The 26,959-nt window shown below is 37.1% G+C and overlaps 1 protein-coding gene across 3 annotated transcripts in view; it reads right to left on the reverse strand.

Moving 5' to 3' along the window:
- The window catches only part of GLRA3 (glycine receptor alpha 3), an 82,526-nt gene that overhangs the window by 24,331 nt on the left and 31,236 nt on the right, over window positions 1-26,959 (reverse strand). For all 3 annotated transcript variants that reach the window (XM_071743197.1, XM_071743199.1, XM_071743198.1), the window contains exons 4-5: window positions 17,462-17,685; window positions 15,185-15,267 (exon numbers count right to left, since the gene is read on the reverse strand). In XM_071743197.1, coding sequence (XP_071599298.1) covers window positions 15,185-15,267; window positions 17,462-17,685 — 307 coding nt within the window. The remainder of the gene's footprint in view (window positions 1-15,184; window positions 15,268-17,461; window positions 17,686-26,959) is intronic.

The raw sequence follows: 26,959 nt of genomic DNA on the forward strand, positions 1-26,959 counted from the left end.
TCTGCTTGTACCTTTTAAGGAGAAATTTTTATCTGCCATTGTAAACTATACTGAAATAGAAAAAAAGCCAATCTTACGCATCCTTTGTGAAATCTTAGTAGTCACATATTCTATTTACCGAATTAACAAAAGCATCAAAGTGAGCTAAGCATCCAAATCTCTTGGGTGCTTGGGAAACTCTTACCCTCAGCCCATGAAGGATACAATAAGCCCTTCACTCTCTGTTCTCTTTCTTCTTTAATTTGAGGTGAATTTGTAGACTGTCAAAATGGCATTTATTGTTTTATGTCAATTTAAATTGTTAGGTATAAATTCTTCTTCTAGGAGAACAATGAATAAAAAATTCTGTAGGAAGGAGGTATTAGTTGAATTGAAAACATGCTGTTCTCTGAAGCTGATACCAAATAAAAGAAAGCAATTGACTGTAATCTTATTCTCATGCTAGCTGACTGTGATGTATTATGATTTTAAAAAGCATTCAGCTTTAATATTCAGATTCCTGCAGTTATCTGTACCTCATGCATGTGTGTATAAGATTATATAGAACAGCAAAAGCTGTAGAAGTATTAATCAAGGGACAGACTGTGTAAAGAGCAAGTAGTTTTACCTTCACTTTCTCCCTCTCAGCTGAATAGTTCAATGGGATATCACTGGTGAAAATAACTTCTTCCTCTGAATATGTGTTATATTGACTTGTCCTGGCATTATATTCCATTTTTTTCCAGAATAATTTTTATGTGGTTATGACAACTAAAAGAAAAAACAGGCTTCCTTTTCTCATTCAGGTTTCATTAAAACTTTTTCAGAATCTAATAGATTTTGGTAAAGAGAGATTTAAAGACTGAAATCTAAATCTAGATGGCTTCCACTCTTGCAATAGCTGGGCCAAAGGGAGTAAATTTATATCTAGCTTTCATTTGTCTATTTTGTTTCTTTGAAATATTTTATTTCTGCTTTAGTCCTCAATTTATGAAATATTAAGAATAACCTAGATAACTGGAAATATCTTTTATCCTTCTAGTAACAAATTACTGTACAAAATTTATAGTTCAGAACTTTCTGAGAGTAACTGTCTGCCCACAAATACTGAAATTTTGAATTCTAGTGAAGGAAATAACCTCTTTGGTATGGGGGCATAAATCTCTCCCCTGTTATACTCAGTGACTTCATTACTCTTTGAATACATCTAAAGAGGCTGTTCAGTCCTTATGCCCTCATATACTGGTCTCAAATATTAAATACACTTCATCCTTTCTGCTCTATGTTGACTGCCCCTATTAGCAAAGAACTGTTTTCAACACTTCTGCTTGCTTGTAGATTCTTTATGTTTCTATTTGGGAGTACCTTCATGCTGGCACTTAGGACTGTTGCTTTATTTTGGTATTTTTTTGTTTCTAGACAAATATGCTAAAAATGAGACCATATCCTTTTATATACTTCATTGAAAACAGTCATTACTCGAGTCAGAAGAGGCACAAGGAATTGCACAAGGAAACAATAATTTTTTTGTCTTCTTGAATTTATGACATTCTATAAACACAGTTTTAAAAATCACTAATAAATGCCACAAATGCTTAAAAATCAGAAGCATAGGTCTTATAAAATTTGCATGAATTCAGACAAAAAGCAGTTCTGTGTTAAGCAGATTATCATTTGAAGCATGTAGATTATGGCCAGAAGTAATATCTCCTGGGTAAAACTCATTGAACTGACAAGAAACAACTGCTGTGTCAAAATTTATTTCACTAAATCACGTTCATACATCTCTAATCTGTGCTTTTAATTTTGGTTATCTACCTTGCCCACTAATTCCACTATAGTACAATCTATTAAAAATTATAGCCCTGTATTCAAAATGCTGAGGTAATAGTTAATTTTTATCATGTTTACATTTTAAATCTCCAAATATAGCTTTGGCATTCAATACTGTAACTTCAGTTTTGTGAAATCATTTTTATGAAGTAAAGCTGTCTTAAAATATAGAGGAACTTAATGAACATGAGAGAAATCATTTAAGCCTGTTGAACTATTTGAGAACATAAACATGTCTCCAAATTTTTCTTAGTGAGTGATGTTAGGAAAGATGTTATTGATTTTGCAACTGAAAATATTTTCGTATTTGGTACAGTTGCCAATTGATTATTTATTTATTTATTCCCAACTTCTGCATCATTCATTCATGTCATGAAGAAAAGGAAGACAGACTACAGTAAAAAGTATGTAGTCAATTGAAGAAACAAAGCACAGTCAGAGACTTTGCAAGAACAAACTGCAGCTCATGTCCTAGGCTCATCCCAGAATATTCTATGCACAAATGGGATGAACTGCACATTGCTCTTGGTTAGATTTTTTCCCAGGAGGAACAGCAAGATTAATAGAGCTAACTGATATTCCTTAATATCTTGAAAAAGAAAACTATTTTTCATTCTTAAATTTATGAAGAAAACCTGCCAAATAGTACAGCACTTAACACTCAGAATGCTTGTGATATTATGTGCACTGTGTGTAAGGGGAAAAAGGCATTTCTATAGAAATGGCCCTTTAAGCAGTCAGTGGTTACAATACTGTACTATGGTGTATGGTATTGCAGATGCAATGAGCCTAAAAATTAGTTCTCCAGCACCTTAATTTTGGGAGCTCTTCTGATTAATGTCATTAGTGTCCTTATTTGAAGTGTTTAGGCTCCCAGCATCATGAGAAGACATCGTGAGAGATTTTGAAATTACTTTAAAGTTCAGGCTCAGCAACAAAGTAGACACTTATGATTCTGATATAGGTAAGGCAGCACATTGCTTAGAGATGTTGGTGGGGGCCAGGGAGGTTAAGTGCACAGCAAGTAGAATTTTATTAAGCTTTGCTAATGAAAATTTTGAAGCCTCAAGGCCAGAGTGCGATTTTTAAAAATTAGGGTCCTGAAATTGTGAGTCATAAAAGTTTACAGCATTAGAATTATGTGGATATTTTTAAAATCCTGATGCCACTGCTTAAATTCAGTGGAAATATATACATCATTCATGCATACGTATTTGCAGTCCTGAGGCCTGAATTTGCAATATTATTAGATGCTGCAACAAAGAAGGTCTCTACTAAAATGCATTTACCTTACTCATCTTGATGAAAAAATACACTAATAAAATGAGATTTATAAGAATAAAAATGAAAACAAGTAAATTATTTCATTGTCTATGTAATGTTAGTAGTAACTAATTATCAGGGAAAAGACAGATGACAGAAGTGAGCAATCACTCTCTTTTGGTTCCAGGTTTATGCAGAGGTAGTCAGTCTAATTGATCAAGCTCATGAGTAAATCTGGGAGCTCCTGAGACACAACTGCTATTAAAAATAATTGTGCTGAATGCAGTATTACCCAAATGGTAACATTCCATAAGACACATCTTGATTTTACTTTGATACTCTTGAATAATGGCACCACTGGCAGAAAGGGCTGATTTGTTCAGTAGATATATGCAAAACCATTTCAGAGTATCTTAAGAATGGATTATTCTTCCAGTGACTGTTAAATATATTACACTGTCAATCCAGTGTATGATTTTTAAATGAAATAAAATTAAACTAAGGCAAAACATCCTAGACTAAACCTGGAAATACTAAACCTGAAGTCCAACTGAGCTTTTGGCTCCTACTGATCTGCTTGTGTTACGTGATTAATAAATGTCAATTTCTTCAAAATAATTTGAAGAAAATCTTCAATAACATAAGTTTTAACAGTTTAAATACCTTTTCCTGATATTGGTCTGCTGTCAAAAATTAGGGCTACAATGTATGTATTTTCCAGGTGTATTATGTAATAAAATACTTGAGAAATGTGTTCCATTATATGTTTATCCCCATGCTTCCCATGGACAGGAAAGAATGGATTACACGATCAGACCATCTTCTAAGCAAACTCTGGGCTTGAAATTCTGAACATGCACTATATGTGCTATATTAAATATATTCAGTGTCTGGTAAGAAAGGCATGTAAGAAATATGTAGTAGTTATAAAAAACAAGACATTTGTCTGTATGGATTTTAAAAGATAAGGAAGATAATAGTGTCTTTATTGTGCTGGTAGGCCCATACAGTTAATCCACAAAAACTCTGGCAGAAGAGTTGGCAGAATTTAAGGAAATAGAGGAACCAGCTCACAGCAATGTCACAGATTGTGGTATCATGTCCCATACATTTTTTTAAGTTATGATTCCCACCATATCCCCTATGATACCTGTTTCTGATTTAACTCCTTACATTTGCTATGGCACAGAAATCCATGCCAAATGTTAGTATGGTGATGAGTTTTGCAGTTTATTTCTATTTTTTTTAGATTTTCAAAATAGAAAAGGTGATACATAATTGCATTTTCTATGCCTCTATCATTTCTATCAGGAGGGTGCTGTATTTTTTCTAGGGAAGTAATTTCAGTGGCCTTGTACTGAGCTCCTGGATCCTAGATCCTACAAAAGGGTGACTCAAAGCTAAATCAGGTGAGTGCTTTCATCAACTACACATAACTGAAAGTGTTTTTAACTCTGCTTATGGATTAATGGAGCTTATCCTGTAGTAGACAGACTTGGGATAAGACTTGAGTGTAAGAAGTTGTCTCTTTTTTGCCTTGCTTTCATTGTATTCTGTTTTCCATAGGAAATGTGATGGTCATGCCTGAAGGCAATCCTAGTCTGTCTGGAAGAACTGTGAATCTACCTTTAGTCTTTCAGGCTAAATTTTGCTACATAATGGTTATTTGTATTACTTAAAGATTCTTGCTGTTCACTCAATATATTATCTCTCTTGCTGCTGCTTTGTGAGCATAAATATCTCTTACTTGCATTTACTGCAGCCCAACATGAGACTTAGCCTCTCACTAAAAAGGAATTTTCCTTTTTTTTGACTATGCAGTGCTTCTGGTGAGTATTATAAATCACTACCAGATATTTTTATTACTGGCAATAGGGAAATAGTGTTATGGAGAAAAGTCCTAGTGGCAACATTTTCCTGACAGTCAATCACTGGCTGTACACAGGCTGGTAGTATACAAGGGTGCAGCTCACTTTTTAATTGATGGTGGGAAAAATGAGGCTTCTTTACAATAGAAACAGCTGAAAGGAATGGAGGCAATCACATAGTATAATGCAGGGCCAGACTGAACTAAGCTAGGTCAGGTGGATTAGTAGAGACTTCTGTCACTGAAGTTCAGTGTGCTAGATTCTGGGTTTGCAGGGTGCAAAATCATGAAGATTGAGAAAGGCAGTAGAAATGCCAAATTTTGTGTGTTATGGGATGCGCTTCAACTGCTGTGGCTGGAGTACATTTTGCAATGTATTTTTTATTTTCTGGCTAGTGTCCAGGTACTTGCCCTTATTTAATTCTATGAAGATATTAATCACAGAAAATCCAAGTGGTGTCATTACAGAACTGGAAAGAAAGGACAGAAAAAAATACATTTTTATACTGAACAGCAGGGTTCAGAAGTTACAGGACTGGTTATGTTACATTAATACTGTCTCTTTTAACCTAAAATCTGAGCTCTTGCACATCTGTAATGTAAAACCATACAATAATGAATTGGCTACCATCCCAGGAAGAGAAGGTTGCCAAAGGGAGTATTTCTTAGGCAAACTCAAGAGCTTTTTGTTTGCATTGCACTGCACCATGTCAGCAAGCCACACTTGCTGACATCTCTCTTAAAGAGACAGTTTTTAGGAACCTAAAGTAATTGCAGGTAATTAGCTGATGAATTATTTACTGTCAGACAGACCTACACCTGAGATGAATATGAATTGTCTAACTAAGTAGAATTTAGAATTATCAGGCAGCATAGAGGGCCTGAAACAATTATGAAAGTTGGCCTTGAAGTTTCTCTTTAGAAAATCATCTGTCACAAAACTGCTGACTGGTGTGAAAAAATGAAAGTAAAACTTTGTCACACTTACTGAGTTTGGAAAAGATAAGGCAGTAGATGAAGAGTGGTTGTCAGGACTTGTGTTTGAAATACTTTATGCAGGGTTTTGAATATCAAATAAAATGAAACTACCATGATAGTCTGTTTAATTGATTTAATCTATACAAAAATCTTTGGCAGAACACAGACAACACAAAACTACTAAATCTAGCTTTTAAACAGCTCTGAAGATTGTGTAACCGGAGTGAAAATTTTCAGTATGTTTAGGTTTCAGAAAAAGTTGTAGGGAAAAAGAGCCTGATCCTGCTGAAATATTTTTAAGTGGCATGGGGAACTATAGTGTCTGGATAAGGAAAGCCAAACTTTTCCCTTAGTCTCAGTCATCTTTCCCAGAAAATCTTCTCTTTTCAAAAATTATATTTACAAGTTGTTATCAACACTGGAATGAAATCCCTGAAAAGGAAAAAAACCACGAACTATACCTGTGGGGTTTCTTACATTATTATAAAACAATGTATTTCATTCATCCAATTTCAAAAGGGTAGGAACAAGGCCTACCTTAAACAAATAGGGTTTGATTCAACTCACATTGGTCTACATTACTTGATATAACTTACTGGAATGAAACTTTTTATATCAGTTGTATACATGCATACTATGTAAAGATTTTATTTTAGCTAATTCAGTATCAGCTGTAGGTATTAAAAGTCCATAATGTCATAGGCAAGACAGTGGCCATCCAACCAGCTTGTCTTCAAGAATTATTGAGGTGTCTTGAAAGTGTTAATATACTACCTCTGGGTTGTCTAAGGACTACACCACTACAGAAAAACAAGGTTTGTTATTCTGGGCAGGCAATTCCACTGTACCTTCAGAGACTCCATGCTTCTGAACCACAATTGTCTCAACAGCTCCAAGATACTTGCTTTTTCACTTCTGCTGACTGAGCTTTGTTTGCAAAATTCTTTACTTTCATTCCAACCCATGAAGAATAAAATTTCTGAGCAAACATAGTCCAGCTAAATACCAATATATTTTGTAAATTTTCTCTTGATCTGTTTTATTCCAAGGAAGGCCATGCTTCCCTTGCACAATTTTACAATACTTACGGTAGTATTAAAATATTTTCCTTTTGTTGAATAAACAAACACATGAATGAAATAATTCATAATTCAGCTGATCTCAATATCCAGCATTTTTTGTACATCCCAGCTTTGTTCAACTAAAGAATTTATTTTATTGTTCTCTTAATCCACATGATTTATCTAAATTCTGTTCTCATTTCTTGGATGCTTAGTAAGGTACAGGTCCAAGAGTAACATTGGATTTATTCAGCAAACCAAGCAGTTGTTTAGGAATCCAGCTGAGGCAAGTACTACAGTCAAACAGACCAGAGATAGCTCACTACTCTTCTGTTAGTGTCACAAGAGTATGCCTCCAGGATAGGGTGCCTGCACATTATTCTTCCAAAGCATATGGCAGAGGTTTGGGTTGTGTCCTAAATTCCATGCAGCACAGGAGAAAGATCTGACAGAGCCAGTGAATCTGGTTTTGGCTTGATGTTAGAATAAATTCTTCTAATATACATTTCATACTAAAAATAGCTTCAGAAAGCTGCTGTGCTGCATTTCAAGGATAAATTTATGCTGGAGCTCCAAGAAAACATCATTTTATTATGTGTACTTCTGAGCTGCTTTGCAAAGTATCTGCCTCTTGCAATGCCCTCTAACTCTCTCCCTTGAGAGTTACAGCTTTATCCTTCTTAGCCTGAATTTCAGAGAAGAATAACATTTCAGGTCCAGCTTTTTACCACATCCCTCAAACCTAATATTCCTTCCTGAAGCCTATAGATTTTCAGATGTCATTTTATATTAGTGTCTGTGGGTTCAACAGTACCTGTGCAATTACAATTGCCCTCTCATTCTGCATAGGTTGGGAGCTGGAGACTACAAATCTACGTGGCTGAGTCACCTGTCTGCAGGGCAGAAACCGTGAGTTGTTGTACAACTTTCATGCTACCTGAGTAGAAGGAATCTGCATGGGTTCCACCTGGTTGGGCACAGACAGACATTGACCTGGTGTCCATAATTACTGTCACTGAGGTAGACACCTGAGGTTCTCTGTCAGAGAAGAAATATGCTCCATTCTATTATTTTTCTTATGGTGTCTTTGAGCTGTTGTAGGAAAGGAGCAATGTGCATGTCATTTATGTAATGCAGTGGCCTGTGCTGCTGTAGCCTGCTTACACATCTGCCTGTTTGCAGAATCTCCAGTCAGAGACTTGGAGGAAAGAAATTACATTCTTCAGGTAACAGCATGTAGTATGGCTTGAATCTTCTCTAAAAATAGGCAAAAGGGTGATTGCTTAGAAATACTAAAAAGCCTCCATAAATCAAAAGGGGGAAAAGGGCCATTATTTAATTTAGTAAGAGAGAAAATAAGCACCAAAATAAAATGAGGTGAGTAGGTGCTTTCTCCCTTACATATATTACTTTTAATAGTATACTTCTTCTTTCATAATGTGTATTCTTTTCACTGCTCTTTGAAAATTCAAGAATACTGAATGCCACATGAAGTTATAAATGTAATATATGAATAAAGGAATACTGTGAGATAAAAAGTGAAACTTGAGAGAAACAACAAACTCTAGTGAGTGGAAAAAAACCCAAACACTTTTTTCCTGGGAGATAGGCCACAGAAGTAAATATGTATATAACTGACATTTATTTGTATCTTACTCAAGGAGAATAAAACTAAAATTATATGCCTATAGGCTGCCCTGGTGTAAGGCATAGAAATGTAGGAGGGATTATTTCATATGTGCATTTTCATTTACTTCCTTTCTAAGATACAAAAGCATCTCATTCTAGTTGCTGCAAAATCATTTGGTGAAAAAAATCCTTTAAAAATAGAAGACATTTCCACTTAAATATTTTTCATGCATTTCATTATATAAGTAAAGGCAAATCCAGTTGTTTAGACCTAGGAAAGCTGGCTAAAAACAAAAATAAAATTTGGGAAGAAAAGTTATACATGAATTTTCCTCTTAGAGCTTTCTATGTCATAGCATCGTCTTTAGCATCAGTATCTAGTATCTAGTATTAGTATTAGTAAAAAAAATTATTATTTTCTAGCAGAGGTAAAATCTACAGTCTGCCCTTTATAAGTAACTGTCAACCTTTGCAACCTGGTGGTAAGATTAGTAAGAAAAAGATGAATGACTTGTTAGAAACTGTTTGACTTAGACACATGCAGGAGTAGGGCTTGCAAGATCAAATATATTTTAAAGAGACTGTGATGTAAATGGGCCTTGTAAATTCATAAGTTTATAATGTTCTACCCAACTTGGCACTCAGTGGGAAAAACAGCAATAATGATCACTTTAAAGAACTAACATCTGTAAGCATGGCTGCTGCTGCTGGTTGGCTCCTGCAGCCATTTGGGGTTTTATAACACAGCCTAATGCTCAGGTCTTTTACTTAGGCCATGATATCATTATGTTCTCAGTTTTTCAACTCCATGTCTTCTACTTCCTCAGGCAGCACATTAACCATTAGGGTTAGTGCTCCAGTTCACCTGTTTAAATTGTCTCACTGTGCACCAAAAAGTGCAAGCCAGACAGACACAGAGGAGTATGACAATGTGGCCTAAAAATTAGAGATGCTTGGATGGATTCAGGATCGGATCTCAGGGTTGTATCAGTTCTTACCTCCAGAGATTTGATATTAAGCCTGGGAAAATGCTAAATGCGGCCATCCTCCTTTATTCTTCTATAATTTTAAAGAGAACTGGGTGCCTGTTGTCAGCCAAAGACTCTGGAATTTGAACGTTTCTGCTCTTTTTCTGAGATTTCTAATTTTTCTAAGTTTTGGAAATTGGTTAGTGTTCAGCTTCATATAAAACATTTTATTTTTTTTTGCCTGGTTACTCTCTTGTCCGGCATGTAGATATCTTCTGTAACTTCTCCAAGGTGTCCATTTCCCTTCCTGCACCTCCTGTACAGAAAAACTGGTTTTGAGCATGTGACTTCCTGCTCTTGAAGGTCTAGGAGCTTGGAAATGACATCCCTATGTCTGTCTTTGGGTCTGTCCCAGAATAATTTCTCTCAGTTTCAGGGAACTGCTGTCTTATTCTTGCAAACTGAAATGGTTATTCTGCTGTCAGACATGTAGGTATAGCTGGAGCTCCCACATGCTGCAACTTTTCTGCCTTGGGCTAGCTACTTTTCCCATACTCTCAATTTATTTACCTGGACTTATGAATAAAATAAACAAGCTGATATGGGGAAAGCTTTACCGCTTGTAAATTCCTTATGAAAACAAATTTGATCTTTATCTATAACTAGAAGATTTTGAAGCACTTATTTGTATTTTGTTCAGCTTTGTGATTGTTGCCTCTCACCACTACATGAATGTGCAGCAGGGAATTTATCCCGCTGAACTGAAAGATTAAAACCAAGACTTAGCGAAAAATATTCTGCAGGAAAATGCAGTACATCTACACTGTTATTCAAGTAATGAGTGTCGGTTCCCTATGGTGCAGTTCATGTGAATTGTGAGCTCCTGCAAGGTCTCTATAAAAGCAAACCAGATGCCTGTTTGTTCAAGCATACCAGTGGTTGTATGACCTGTTCTCACATCAGCTAAAAGAGAAAAATAAAGCTGAGATTTATAAAGTTCTTAAAGCAACAATTTGAAAATGTTGTAAACACTTTTTTTTTTTTTTTTTTTAAAGTATACCTTTTGGTTATTCAACCAAACACTGATACTTTCGGTTTGAAGTATAACCTGATATAACAAATATCCATGCTATCTGTATGTACACTGGTACAACTGCCTAGTATTAACCTTTTATTTAGTAATATTAATTATAAAGGTAAAATAGCTAAATAGTAGGATTATCCAATCAGGTTGACTGTGGTATTTTGCTTAAATGCTGAACATATATTATTGTCCTAAATTCCTTTATTTGCAGCAAATCTAATTTTTTTCCAGAAAATTTCTGCTATCAGATTTAGCCATTGGCCTCAAATTGACAGCCTGCTTTCTAATATTACCATCTTTCTATTTTAATAAAAGATAGAACTGGCGATTTTTTTGTAAAACCATACTGTTACCCATACAGCAAAGAGGTCTGATATACTGATTGTTTATCTCCTCCTTCTCTTAGATGCTGCTTTGTCCATTTAAAGAAGAAAAAAAGCAAAAAATCATAGAATCATAGAATTGGCTGGGTTGGAAGGGACCTCAGAGATCATCAAGTCCAACCCTTGATCCACTACCGCTGCAGTAACTAGACCATGGCACTGAGTGCCACATCCAGTCTCTTTTTAAATATCTCCAGGGACAGAGAATCCACTACTTCCTTGGGCAGCCCATTCCAATGTCTGATCACCCTCTCATTAAAGAAATTCTTTCTAATGTCCAACCTAAACCTCCCCTGGCACAACTTGAGACCGTGCCCTCTTGTCTTGCTGAGAGTTGCCTGGCAAAAGAGACCAACCCCCCCCGGCTCCAACCTCCTTTCAGGGAGTTGTAGAGAGTGATGAGGTCTCCCCTGAGCCTCCTCTTCTCCAGGCTGAACACCCCCAGCTCCCTCAGCCTCTCTTCATAGGATCTGTGCTCGAGTCCCTTCACCAGCCCAGTTGCCCTCCTTTGGACCTGCTCCAGTACCTCAATATCCTTCCTAAACTGAGGGGCCCAGAACTGGACACAGTACTCAAGGTGTGGCCTCACCAGTGCTGAGTACAGGGGCAGAATCACTTCCTTGGACCTGCTGGCCACGCTGTTCCTGATACAGGCCAGGATGCCATTGGCCTTCTTGGCTACCTGGGCACACTGTTGGCTCATGTTCAGCTTCCTGTCAATCCAGACTCCCAGGTCCCTTTCTGCCTGGCTGCTCTCCAGCCACTCTGTCCCCAGCCTGTAGGGCTGCCCATGGGGTTGTTGTGGCCAAAGTGCAGGACCCGGCACTTGGCCTTGTTAAACCTCATCCCGTTGGAATCAGCCCAACTCTCCAGTCTGTCCAGGTCCCTCTGCAGAGCCCTCCTGCCTTCCAGCTGATTGACACTTCCCCCCAGCTTAGTGTCATCTGCAAATTTGCTGATGATGGACTCAATCCCCTCATCTAAATCATCAATAGATATATTAAATAGAACTGGGCTCAACACTGATCCCTGGGGGACACCACTGGTGACCAGCTGCCAACTGGATGCAGCACCGTTCAGCACCACTCTCTGGGCCCGGCCCTCCAGCCAGTTCCTAACCCAGCGCAGAGTGCCCCTGTCCAAGCTGTGGGCTGACAGCTTTTTCAGGAGAATGCTGTGGGAGACAGTGTCAAAGGCCTTGCTGAAGTCCAGGTAGACCACATCCACAGCCTTCCCCTCATCCACCAGGCGGGTCACCTGATCGTAAAAGGAGATCAGGTTGGTCAGACAGGACCTGCCCTTCCTAAACCCGTGCTGGCTTGGTCTAATCCCTTGCCCATCCTGCAGGTGCTGTGTGATTACACTGAGGATGATCTGTTCCATAACCCTGCCAGGCACTGAGGTCAGGCTGACGGGCCTGTAGTTTTCCGTGTTCTCCTTCTGGCCCTTTTTGTGGATTGGCGTGACATTCGTCAACTTCCAATCATCTGTGATGTCCCCAGTGAGCCAGGACTGTTGGTAGATGATAGAGAGAGGCTTGGTGAGCTCTTCTGTCAGCTCTCTTATCACCCTTGGGTGGATCCCATCTGGTCCCATAGACTTGTGGGGATCCAAACAGTTCAATAGATCACTGACTGTTTCCTTCTGGATTACAGGGGGGCTGTTTAGATTCTTGTCACCTTCTATAAGTTCCAGAAGCCAGCTGCCCTCAGGATAACCTGTCTTACTGTTGAAAACTGAGACAAAGAAGCTGTTAAATACCTCAGCCTTTTCTTCATCTTTGACAACAATATTCCCACCCATGTCCAGTAAAGAATGGATGTTTTCCTTGCCCCTCCTTTTGCCATTGATCTGTAGAAGGACTTTTTGTTATCCTTCACAGAGGTGCTGAGATTCAGTTCAAGTTGTGCCTTTGTATCTCTAATTTTCTTTCTACACAACCTAACTATATTCCTGAATTCCTCCTGAGTAGTTAGCCCTTTTTTCCATAATTGGTAGGCCCTCTTTTTAACCCTAATTTCTTTCAAAGTCTCCCTGTTCAGCCAGACCGGTCATCTTCCCCGCCGGCTCGCCTTTCAGCACACCGGGACAGCCTGCTCCTGTGCTTTCAAAACTTGCTCCTTGAAGTACGTCCATCCCTCCTGGACCCCTTTGTTTTCAAGGGCTGTTTCCCAGGGTACACTCTGGACTAGTCTTCTAAATAGGCCAAAATCTGCCCTCCGGAAGTCCAGCGTAGAGTTTTTATTGATGACCCTCCTTGTATCCCTGAGTATTGAAAACTCTATTATTTCATGATCGCTGAGTCCCAGATGTCCACCCACCACCACATCTCTCACCAGCCCCTCTCTGTTTGTGAAAAGAAGGTCGAGTGGGGCTCCATCCCTGGTAGGCTCATTTACCAGCTGGAGCAGGAAATTATCTTCTATACACTGTAAGAATCTCTTAGACTGCCTCCTGTCTGCTGTGTGGAGTTCCCAGCAGATGTCCGGCAGGTTAAAGTCACCCACGAGAACAAGGGATGATGATTCATCACCCTCATCCTCCTGATTGGGTGGTCTGTAACAGACTCCCACCAGGATATCAGCCTTGTTTGCTTTCCTCCTGATTCTGATCCACAGGCACTCCATCTTATTATTACTGACTTCAACTTCTACAGAGTCAAGAGACTCTCTAACATATAGAGCTACCCCTCCACCTCTCCTACCCTGCCTGTCCCTTCTGAAGAGCTTGTAGCCACCCATGGCAGCACTCCAGTCATGGGAGTCATCCCACCACGTTTCCATGATAGCGACTACATCAGAGCTTTCCTGCTGCACGATGGCTTCCAGCTCCTCCTGTTGTTGCCCATGCTGCATGTATTGGTGTGCATGCACTTCAGCTGGGCTGCTGGTTTGGCTCTTAACTTGAGCTGTCCACCCTTGGGCTCCTTTCTGGAGATCCCAGTTTCAACCCCTTCCCCCTTCAAACCTAGTTTAAAGCCCTCCTTATCAGACCCGCCAACTTACGGGCTAGAGTCCTTTTTCCCCTGTTAGATAGATGCAGCCCACCTGGTATGCTGAAATTTGGCCCATAGTCAAAAACCCCAAAGTTCCTCCGGTGGCACCAATCCCTTAGCCACCTATTGATGAGATAGGTGCTGTAATCAAAATATGCATGTTGTGTTTCTGATCTAAATATATTTCAAATAATGCAGTATATTAATTTTATATGCAGAAAATTATTTTCCAGAATATTTTAGATGTAAATCTAAGTCTGACATGCATATGGGTACTTATTATTTATCTTTCTCCTGTCCTTAATTTAACAAATCTGATTTATTTTTTTGTTCTTCATGCCATGAGGAAGATTTTTTTGTGTGTGTGTGTTATTATTGATGGTCAAATCATGCTCACATTTTATCCCTAGCTAAATTATAACCTTGAATGGACTTGTTCCTTGCCATAATGCAAGAGCTCTACATCCCTTCCAAAGATTTTTTGGAGAATGTTCCACTAATCCAAGGCACAGCCCCAGCTGAGGCAGTGAGGGATGTGTAAATGACATACAGATGCAGACATATCTATATAGACACATGGGCACATACATGCTGTGCAATCTTCTACAGTTCTCCCTTGTAGTAAATCCTTTTTTAATCGCTTCTGTGATGATTAGGTAGCAACTACAGATATGTAGTGGAAGAGCTAGGGCAGCAATCTGAAGAGAGGAGATTCAGTATATATCATTTTGTTTCCAGCTTTTAAGGACAAGTTATTACCAATTTCAGGATAGTCACATAAATCACATAAAACACTTCCTTAAATTATTCTCATATTTCCTTAAGCTCTCCTATATCACTACCCCCCTGTATGTGTGAATACAGGGAGGACTTAATGGTGAATCCCCATATGCAAAAATTTTGCTTAAAGGTAAACAGACACTGCTTATGAAGTTTAGCAGTAACTTGAGATTTGCATGAAACTATTGATTTGCAGTACTAGTAAGGATGAAAATATTGCTTCCTTTGAAAATCATGTATGTTCCAGATTCTTTAAGTAAATAGAGAATTCTTTTTTTTTATCTGTTTTAGTACTAGTAGCTCCTGCTTAAGTGTTGTAATCCCTACAAAAGTATTTGTAGGATAATACATTAGTCAAACTTACAGCTTTCCAGTTGCATTATACATGTTTGCACATCCATTGGAAAATTTTTGAGATCCATCGGACAGGACAGTATTAAAGTCAATCTGAAAGAACATGAATAAATATTAAAAACATGCCAGAAAAATGCCATAGAACTGCACAGGAAGAATACAGGAAAACACTAGAAGTAATTGGAAAAAGGAGAAAATATATATTTCTTTTGCATTAGAAAGCTCTCAAAAATTATATAGATTTGCTGAACCCATTTCATTTGCCCAGCCCAATATGGCTTAAAACTATAAGAGGGTAGATTTAGATTAGACATTCAGAGGAGATTCTTTCCTGTGAGGGTGGTGAGACACTAGAACAGGTTGATCAAAGAGGCTGTGGAGGCCCCACCCTGGAAGTATTCAAAGCCAGGTTGGATAGGGTTTTGAGCAATTTGGTCTAGTGGGAGGTGTCCCTGCCCATGCAGGGGGGTTGGAACTAGATGAATTGTTGGAACTTTAAGGTCCTCTCCAACCCTAACCTCTCACTCTATGACAATGTGGAAAAAAATTATTACAGGCTTTTCAGAAAAACACATTTTTCAGTAGGGTTCCCTAACTTTATGGGAAGTCTAAAGGAGCACAACACTGGTATGCTTCTTTGTGCCACAGGAAAATTATTGTACCACTATGGTATTTCAAATTCTTATCATAAAATATACCCAGATTTGCAAGAATTTCCTAAGAGATGTCAAATGCAGGTCATAATGGTGAAGTAATATATATGTTTTCCTAAAACAAAGTGCTTAAATTGTCAACACGAAGGTTTAAGATACCATTTTATTATGTTGATGATAGACTGCGATATGCCTGTGAATTTGAACTGCTGCTGTCTTTCACGTTAGTCCTGTGCAATACTTTGCAGCCTATAGACAGAAGGTGTATTTTTGCATTTTATATCAATACAACGACTTATCATTAGAGTGATAATTTTCAGATGAATGAGGAAAAAAAAAAAAAAGAAGAGGTAAAGGCAAATGGATAGTGTCAGCAGCAGGACTAGGGAAGTGATTGTGACCTGGAGAAGGGTAAAGAAAGCTGTTCCTGTGCTAATAAAAATCTGACTGTAGCCTAGTAATATGGCAAGTCATAACAAAGAAGAGGCACCAGGTCTTTAGTTTGTAAATGTTTTGGTATTTTGTATTAAGTATTCATTGAATCAGGAACTTCAACCTTCTCATTATATTATTGTCTGAATTGTTCCAATGCAATTAGGGGAGGAAAAGACTTTAGGGAATGAAAGGGAAAAAGCAAATTTAGAAAACTTATTTTTTTTTCTTTTAGTATCAGCACATTAGAAATTACCATGTCTCCCTGCATCAAAAGCTTAGCTGACTCAACTTTACATACTAACTCAATACCAATTGTATGACTTTAAATCTGTCTCAGAAATTCTAATAGCTCTTTATTAAATCATAGCAACATAAACTTTCTATGCCCATAAGAAAGACAGGAGCTATCTGGCATCTGCTTTCCTCACAGCCAATGTTTTATTTTATAATTTAATAGTATAATATTTCTCATGTTTGCTTTTCCCCCCCATTTCATATCATCATGAATCTGGTCTGAATTCTGTTGAAGTTCCAATAAAAACTTGCTTGCATGGAGGCTTCTGTGGTCTGTGTTGTACAGGGATTAGGGCAAGAAGGAAGTTATTTGATTATAGTGAAGCAACTGCATGTGCCCCTGAGGGTGACTCAAAGTCTGAAGTTCATTGTTTAGCTCTACTTTGTACTTGCTTTCCTTCTTTTTCTAGACACAGAATACATGTTTTAACTCTGAAGAACAATTACAAGACTGGCAGAGTAGCCTCCTTTTGGATATGAAATGCCTGTAGGACTTTTGACTCAGACCTTTCTTCCTGTGTAAACTTCACAAGACACATTCCAGTTGCACAGAAAAGAGTAAGGAAGGAGGATTGCCACGACATTGGAAGTTACAGCATGTGAAACTCACACAGAAACCACCTCCAGGATTATTTGCCTGTGCAAGAGTCCTAGCTCCTCTAGGCTCAGTATCTGTACTTTAAAATGGGAAAGATACTTTTCTTATTATTTTTACTTTGTTTATGCCTAATGAAGGATCATTTTGTACTTTAGTATTAACAGTGAAGAGTAATAATGATAAAGTTCTGGTGCTCAAAACTTACAGTTACCTCAGTGGTAGCTCTGCAAGACTGAAGATACCCATTAGCAATTTTTAGGTACATTTTGAGCTTCTATTTGAAAAAAAATTTTGTTTAGAGGCTCACCTGATGGAATAAAGTACATTTCCATTTTTGAAAATTCGCAACAATTTATTATCTGTTGTAACTTCATGAAAGTTGGCACCTTTTTCATTAGCAAAGAACAAATCAGGTTTCCAAATTGAATCCAGCATGGATGGATCTAAGTCTAAAGAGTCATCTGGATATTCGCTGTATGCAAGCCGTGGATCATTCCAGTTCTGACGGAGAAAGATGTTCACTCGGTAATCCTGAATGAAAGAGAAAACGAGCGAAGCTTTATCAAGCATAAGGATTTAGCTTTTATTTCAGTTCTTAGCCATGTAATCCCCTGTCCATCTGCGGATGACAAAAGAGTTATTTAGCTGAATGCCAGCATGATACCTATTTGTATTAGTGTGGACACAGTGGATGACAATAGAGATGAATTTCAGAGTAATTGAAAAAGTAGCAAGATAAGGAAATCCAAACACCAGGTACAGTTGATATCACTCCATATAACTCTAGCATTACAGTAGCTTTTTCTTGAAATCAAAATAAAAGAGAAATATAAAAAGAGTGTTATGGAATTACCATTTTCTGTGTAACTTCTGGCAGGGTCATTCCCACTTCTCTCTCTTAGGCATGAGAATCTGCCTAAGGGACTGTAAGGGAACTTCAGTTAATTTCTTCTTTTCTCTCCCTAATCCTTACATATTTTCGATCTACCACTTAGACTTTCCTTGCCTCAGTTCCCTATTGAAAACTGTGTGAGCAATAATTTGCCATACAACTGTCTGAGGAGGACACATGTTCCTCCTCTGTTCAGATGTGGTGGAGATCATAAAGGTCCTTATCAGATGTTAGCTTGGTTACAGTGGAGTCACAGTAATTCCTACAGAAAAGTCCTCTCCTAAACAAGGATACTTTTATGGAAGAGGAGAGCTTCAAACTTTTGGAAGGCCTCTTGGGGTTGTATATACTCTCTGCCTCAGACAATATTGTATTTGTGTCTGCACACTTTCTTACAACCTTACGAATCTGAAAATGAGTTTTGTTTGGTTTTTTTGGTTTTTTTTTTTTGTTTTTTTTAATGGTTGTTTGTTTTTGGGTTTTTTTTTTGTAATATAGGAGAATATTATAATCTTGTTACATTATATCAAGAACTGAGAAGACACTGAGCATAAGGACGTAGGGACAATACTTGTATTGGTCATAAAATAATTTTCCACTGCTGCATTAAGGAAAGAAGATTAAAATAGAAACTAAGACATATTAGATGCAGAGGGAAAATGGGGTCTGGTTGTCAGAATGTACATGAAACTTGTACATGCAGCCATGGAGTTGTGAAAATCATGCCAACAGATAAAATGAAGGACAATAGGAACTCAATATGCAACATTTGCTCATGAGAAACAGCTTTTAAAATCTTAAGCATCCTGCTGTTTTGGGCAACTTAATTGCTTAACTGTCTTGAAAAAGGGAAGCCAAATATGGTAAAAAGATGCTTACCAAACATTTGTTGCTTGATAAGCACACAGTACTGCATATCATACAAAGAAAGACCCAGTGGAGGATTTTATATTCAAGTAACCTTGTAATTTTTCAAGAAAAAGTCAGTAAGTGTAAAACTGTATCAGGGGGAGGAAACTAATTCAGATTATTTTTTTTAAGCAGACACAAAAGATTCTCTAGGCAAATTCAAGCATCTAACATTTAATGTCAGGCTGAAAAAGCATAGGATTTGTTAATCAATTGCTTAAAAAAAAAATAATTGTTAACTAATTTTTTAAAACCCTTTCAGAAAAAGACTGAAATTTCCCTTCTATGGCTTCTAGTGATAACCTCGAGAATCATAAGAAATTCTTAAGAGAAGCTGTTGATTTTTTTATTAACATCACAGCATGATGAAATCAAATCCAGGAATACTTTACAGATATAGAAACAAGTTGTTGGTTTTTTTTTTTTTCTTTTTTTTTTCTTCTAAAGTAAACCAAAACCCTTAGACAAACTTGTGCATCACTGTTCATAGAACTGATCTTTCAGTGTCTTCCATGCAGCAAGGGGCTGTACATAATACCTCCAGCCTGACATACACTTATTTCTTTACATCATATCCTGTATAACATTGAAAGGCCAGGAAGAAGCAAAATGTGGGAGCAGTGACAGCTCTAATGCCTGCCCCAGCATGTGGAACCATTTTACTGAAGGAAATAATATCCCTAAAACTGGGGAGCTGGGTGGGAACACTGCAGCCCTCAGGACTTTGTTTGCACTTCAGCCAAACTCAATCTTTGTGTTTTAATATTTATAACCTGAAGTATGTCTTTTTATTTTACCTTTCTCTGTGGAATATGGTGAGTTTATGAACGGTGTTACTTCTAGAGTAAGGGACTAATGTGTACCAGAAAGTTCTGATGCCAATGGAAAATAGAGGAAGAAAAATGGTGGAATCTGTTCTGGGTTATATTAAACTATTCTGTATGTCAGCTTGCCTAAAAGTTATTTGTTTAAATTGTTTCCAGCTTTTAAGATTAAAAAAATCCTAGTTAAACTTTTCAATGAAGCAATTGAAGCTAATTTTTATTTTTCTCTCCATTGAAGAGTGTCTTCAATTTGCTCTCATTATCCGCCCCCCCCCCCCAAAAATAAATCCACAGATAAAGAGTTACACTCCCACAGTACACAGAATATAGATAGACTGCTTTATGTAAACTTTTGCATAAAACATCAAGATATTAATTTCCTAGCTAACACTGTCTTCTTTAATGCATTTTTAATATGCACTGTATGCAGAATCTTCCTAGATCTGAGAGAGGAATATATAAAGGAAAATTTCCAAAATCTGCCCTTCATTTAAACATTCTATATCACTTGCTCTAGTAATTTTTGATTGCTGTTATATGACCCAAATAATCAATCTTTCATGCATAAATGAATCACCCATAAATCTTACAGTACTCTATCTGTTGCAGTTATAAAAAATATTATACTTTTAACTAACATATCCACCTAAGTTAAATCCAGAGTTGTCTTTTGCATAGTGTAGTCAAATGAATCTTACTTTATATATTCTCACTGGAAAATTTCAGCATGGAGATATTGTGGACTGTCCAAAAACACTACTAGGACTAAATTTAAAGGCACTATGAGAAATATTGTTCTTGTGAAGAATATTTTAGTCTGATAACTATGGCAGTTCATTGTAATGGCAATGGAGAGAGCTTCTCACGTGAAGGCTTAAGTGATGGTATCAACGTTATGATGGAAAGTAGAGAATAAATATTTTGTTTTCATTTGCTTAGGCATGTGACCTTTGCTTTTGCTTTTTTAAACTGCTTTTATCTTGACCCACAAGGTTTTTTTCCATCTTATTTTCTTCCTCTCCCTATCCTTCCAGAGAGGGGAGTGATAAAGTAACTTGCTATGCAACTGACTTCCAGCCAAGGTCAACCCACTCCAGACTAACTCCAAAACTGGAAGATAAAATGGAAAACAGAGAAGAAAATTCTATTCTGAACAAGGTAAGTGCTGCACAAACCAATATAACACTAAGCTTGTTACTGCTATAGGACAGCAGTAAAAACTAATATTAGCTTCTTTATTTTTTAGTTTCTAGATGAGTTTTTCCCTTGTAACTTATGCTTTCCTTGTTTACCAAAGATAGTTAATTCTGTTTACCTTAGAAAACCGTGAGAGAAGAAACCACAAAAAGTGAAAGATGATTTTGGGTTTTGTTACACTGATACAAAAGTAGCAGAATGTGGTGACTTGGTGAATACAGATTTTCAGTCATTTCCCCTCTCTAGTTTGCTTTCTGCTTCTCATTGTGGTACTTGAGAAGCTACTGTGCAACAGAACACATAAACACTTTTAATTCTTACTGGTGAGATTTTTGAAAGTTGCTATCTCAGTCTCTGAAAACAGTGCAACTTTACATGCTTTTTATTGCCCTCTTGATTAATACAATTAGACAGGATGCCTGTGGCATATTAGTACTTTGTGCTAATAACACCTTTCCATTTGTTCACTGGCCCTAAGCACTATGGCTGCACTTTAGGTAACATAGTTACTTCGGGTAAATTGATGGAGTTTCCTTAATTTTCCTTTGAATATCTGGAAATTTTAGATTGGTCCAGTAGCTATTCAGCTAGTGACTTCAATATGCTTTTGATGAATTTCCAAAGCATAAATACTCATGTATTTAAATTTAAGTAAGCCCCTCAAATCGACAGTTTATTTTGCATGCAGACTACCAATGTCATTGCAAAATCAAAGCAGGAGAAGATCCTTGAAATTCACATTGACCTTTGAGAAATATCAGTACAGTCTGTGTAATCTGAAGGATTCCCCTGTATTTCCTCATGCTCAATAGTTCAATGATGAGTGAGATTTTTTCCGATCAGGTCTCATCTGTAGTCATTCCAAGTTCTCCTGATAATAATCATTGGTGAGCTTTTCACTGGCATGATTAATTATTGCAAAAAGGAAACTCGTTTATATCTTTTATTACATCTTTAATTATTGCAGGTCTGAACTGCATCATGACCAGTGCATGTATATGTACTGTATGGCAGCTCAATTAATGAGTTAAAAAAAAACTTGTGACACCATCCATGGTCCACCATTAACTGCAGCTCATTAATCTGTCAGAGATTTACCATAACATCTAAAGAGAAATTAACTGTGATTTAAACTGGTTGGTGAGCACTTAATTTTAGTTTATATGTCAAATCTGTGCCAGAGTAACAAGATCTGACTAATGCCAAACATCCTTAGGAACATTCCTTTCTGTACTGAATAGCTGTAGGGCACTAACTACAAGAAGCAATACTGATATGCTATTGATTACAATAAATTTTTTCTGACTCACAGTATCCTTCCTGATGATCTAGCCATGGATGATTCCATAGGTGGAAACTCACTTTCCAGAACTGATTGTGGCAGCATGTAAAATAGAGAATAATCTTATTATTCTTGTTCTGCAATTACAGAACCCATAGAGATGCTGCAAGGAATTGCAGTACTGTGCCACTCCCTCAGTAAGAAGCAACTTTGTGAATTTTCCAGACCCACAGGACTCCTCCCTCAGAAATTAATGTCTTCTTTAACGTGGCCTTAGGAGAAAGCCTTCCTCTTGCATTTTATTTTTTTCTAATCCTGTGACTCTTGCAATTTGGTTGTATTAGGGCAAGTACCCAGTTCCACACACAGCAAAAACTTTCCTGTCTAGTCCTGCCTCAATTTACTTGACTAAGCACTTTGTTAGTGATTATGATCTCTAGATTTGAACCGTTTCAGGCTGAGAATGAGCAGTAAGGTTCCTGGATAAAAGCTCTAATCCTAGACCACTTTGCAAATGGTGAGTGCTCTTACCCCATCTTCTAAATAGGACAGGCCAGATAGTTTGGGGATTTGGGTGAGGGCTAACTTGCCTCAAGTCTTCCTGAGATCAAGGAAATTATTTGAGCTATTCAGAAAAGATTGTTGATGGATGTTGGATGAAAAGCTATCTCCTTCTTTGCCCATGAGTGTATGAAATCAGACTAATATTTTTAATCTTTCTGGGGTTTGTTTGTTTGGTTGATTTGGTTGGTTTTGTTTGCTTCTCTTAAACTTCTGAACTAATACGGGTCCAAATGAATGTTCTGTGAACAGTTCTGTTAAAGTTTTATTTAAATTTTGCTTAAATTCTTTGCAGAGCTTGGTTCCAACATCTGGCCAGCAATATTCATATTGAATTCAATAGAACTAGAATTATTTGGCAAAGGACTAGCTGGAACCAGGACTTCAGATTCCCTTACGCAATTAAACCTGAGAGTTCACCAAATAAGTGTACCTGCTACTCATGAGCCAAGTCCTCTTCGTAGTTGTGTCACCTGCTTTCATAACCTTGGATTCTGAAGTGGTGTGGGCTCTGTTACCATTCTGCCTGGGAGAGATGGGTGTCTGAATTTTGCTGGCCTTCTTCAGGGTTGAGTAATATCTCATTCACCATCACTGTTGATGGTTTGGAGGATGAGAACTGTTCTGTCATTACTCCAGCTCAATCTTTCTAGTACTGAAAGTGTGGGGTTACTACAAGGTTCTTATTAGTATAGAGTCTTTGTCATTCAACCCATAGGTAACAGTAGACTATAGGCAGTAGCTGCTGTGAGGACTCCTTGATTTTCAGCTTCTGACTCTCTTGTCTTTATTACAAAACATTTAAAATCTGTTAATGCAGCAACATGCTCCAAAGGCTACTTGTTTTCCACAAGTTTTAGATGGAAACCTTGCAAAATGAAAAAGTTGAATTAATTTTAGTGTTGTGGTTTTCTCCTGGTTCATTATCAGTAGCAATGACTGGATTTTAGTTTCTGTGCTCACAAATAATTGTCATATCAAGAGTCAAAGCTAGTTAATATGAAGGATATTTACTCTTAAAAATAATTAAACACAGTACTGGCATACTGTATAAGAATGTTTGTCATAGCTCTTACTGCATGTTGTAGAATATTCATTAATTGCAAACTGAATATACTACTTCCATTCTTAATGGAAGTTCTTAATGGAAGTTGTGTGTTTTTAACTCCTGGGGCATTACAATAAAATTTCATGATGCAACCTGTTCAGTGTAATTGCTTTTTAAAGCTTTAGCTCAGGGGCTTTTAAAATGTTTGCACTTTCAAGCAGTAGTATAAGGGATTAGATGAAACTGGACATGACAATTACACGAATTAACATCATGCACTAAGCTTCTGTCTGCTGATCTTCGCTGTGCTGGCAAAAGATTCTGGCATTTTGTTTTGTTTTGTTTTCTGCAGATTTGTCCCTGAAGACTCTTTTACTCTAACAGCAGAAGGTATTTCTTGCTAAGTGAAAAGTTAAGTTTCTCTGAGATTGCTCCTTTGTTCAGATTAATTTTTGGTTCTATATATTCCATGTTATTAATATATGCTATCTGTTAGCACATAGAATATGATTGGTTGAATATGAATATGAGTGACTGAAAGGGGTAAGAGTAGAAAACTTTACTACTACTACTAATAAAAATACGTATTTGAAGTAATGCTCTGTTTCATCTTCTCAAGGAAATTTAATTAGATCAAATAGGAATTTAGGAATTTTGTGCTAGCATTCCCTTCAGCCTTTCTTGCATTGGTAGGCAAATAGGTAAACAGGGTAAAATAAAAGATAAAGATGAACTAGCTCAAGGTGGAAAGCTAACTCCTGTGGCTTTAACACCTGCTAAAATGGCTTGTGTGAAGGGATAGATCTCTACCTTTAAAATTTTTTTATTACATATGAGTTGTCTTGAAATTTATTGATAAGCATGAAGCACACCAAGAAGTTCATCAGGAAAATCATGTTGTTTAGAGGGTCTACGCTGATGCCATAGCAACAGGTAAAAGCTGTACCAGTACTGAGGAGAAAGGGAAATTTTGTTTGTACTTGAAACAAGTAAGGAGGGAGACAGAAGAAATATCAGGTCCGTGGGCTTCCATGAGGTCTGTGATGAAGGGGGTGGAAGAAGAGGTTAGTCTCTGAAAATCTCATCCTAAGCTTATTTTGACAAATCTTAAATACAAAGGTTTATAATAATACAGTCATAGCAGAACAAGCACAAGTCTGAAACATTTTCTCTACATTTTGCGGAACTGGGAAACAGTCTTATTACACTGTAAGTTGTGATATAAGTATTTTAAAATTGCTGCAAAAATATCTAGAATGAATAAAAGACTTAATCTGTATAAAGTATAGATATATATATTGAGAAATGTGTTGGTTTATATATGTATTATATGTTATATATTATGTATAATATCCATTATATCAAGACATGAAAGTTATGTATTTTATATATCCAGTTTTCTGATACTGTAGAATAGCCAGTTTCATAATGTTCACAAAAATAAGAAAAAAATACATTGCAAAACAGGTAACTAATGAAAGACTAACAAGAAACATCAAATTTTTAGTATACTGTCCCTTCAGTCCTACTAGGAGTTAAGTAGCTTAACCATCATTCAATTTAAATCTATAAAAGAAGACAGAGCAACTAAAAGGAAGATTGTGAGAGATCCCACATATTGTAGCACACCATGTTCATAGGTGGATAGCAGACTGGAAATCTTAAACTAATCCTGTTTCACATAACTAACTTCACGTATTCCTGTACATTTGCATTTTGGAAAACTATTAACTTGAAATCTACTGACCATAAGTTTTGGCAATCTAATGACTGCTGATTTTTTAAAGCAAGGTAATACATTCATATTTCCCAGAAATGCTTAAGATTATTATTTTATCATTAAAAAAAGTCTCCAATGAGAAATGCCTTGAGGGGGTAGCTGGCTGGTTTTCTTGTTTGGCTGTGGTTTTTTTGTTTTGTTTTGTGTTTTGTGTTTTTTGTTGTTTTTATTTTCCTTTGGTTTTTTGGGGGGAGGAAAAAAGGATATTGGTTTAAATTTGCTCTTAGGGTTTGATAATGTTTGGTAGAAGCTTGCATCTTGGGAAATTTCTGAACTGTGGAGAAAACTGCAGCTAGAGGGAGCTGATATTTGTTGGCTTCCCTGTGCTGAAAGCCCTGGAAGAAGTTGTTGAGAAACTAAAAGCCTCTGCAAAGTACAGTACCAGAGGCAGAGGAGAAGCAAAACCTGTGAGTTGGGATTACCGGCAATTTGAAGAGAAGGAGGAAGGTGACAACCTGTAGATCCCTGTCTGGAGATGCCTATCTGGTGAATCCAGAGGCAGGGTAGCCCCTCCTGGCTGAAGTGGTTAACTTCTTTTGAAGGATCAAAAGAAAATGCTTTGGGTGTGAGAGACAGCACAGAACCCAATTTCTTTGCTGTAGGAGGTGACTGGGCCTGCTGAGGGCTATGCTGTGGGACAGATTCTGAAGTCATAAGGGCTATTTTGCACTGCTGAAGAAACTGAACTCTCAGGGGTCCCAAGTTTTATTTAAAATTTTGTATTAAAGTCTAGAAGAATTTAGGAGGAAAAAAAAAAAAAGATAGAGAGAAATATCTGACAGCTGTTGTTGTAATGCCAGTAATGACATAGGGAATGGCAGGTCTGTTAAAACATGCATATCAGCACATATTTTGCTACGGTTATATTGACTTTTAAAGAATATTATAGACTAAACAACAGTCTCATAATATCTTTTGTTCTGCTAGCTGTTAATCATATTTCATAGCATGTTGTGTATTCTCTTCAGAAAAGGAAAAAGGCTATGTAGAAAACAGATCCTTATAAGCTCTTTTAATAAATTGTGCAATTTTACTGTTTAAAGTATTATAAAATTATTTTAACCTGTTTGGATATGATTTAGGATATGTCTTTGCAGTGTGGGTATGTTATGTAATAATAAATCTGAGTGCAAATCTCTTTTATGTTGAGTAATTACTTTGGTTATTGCAATTAGAAATACACACCCAGAGTACCTGAAGTACCAAATATTCAGAATACAGTGAAAACATGAGAGAAGGACCGAATTTTTTATGATGCCAAAGAAAGAATTTAAAGATTAATACCTCATGTAAATTGTTGGTACTGGAAGAG

This window comes from Heliangelus exortis, chromosome 4 (assembly GCF_036169615.1).
Source record: "Heliangelus exortis chromosome 4, bHelExo1.hap1, whole genome shotgun sequence".
Taxonomy (NCBI): domain Eukaryota; kingdom Metazoa; phylum Chordata; class Aves; order Apodiformes; family Trochilidae; genus Heliangelus; species Heliangelus exortis.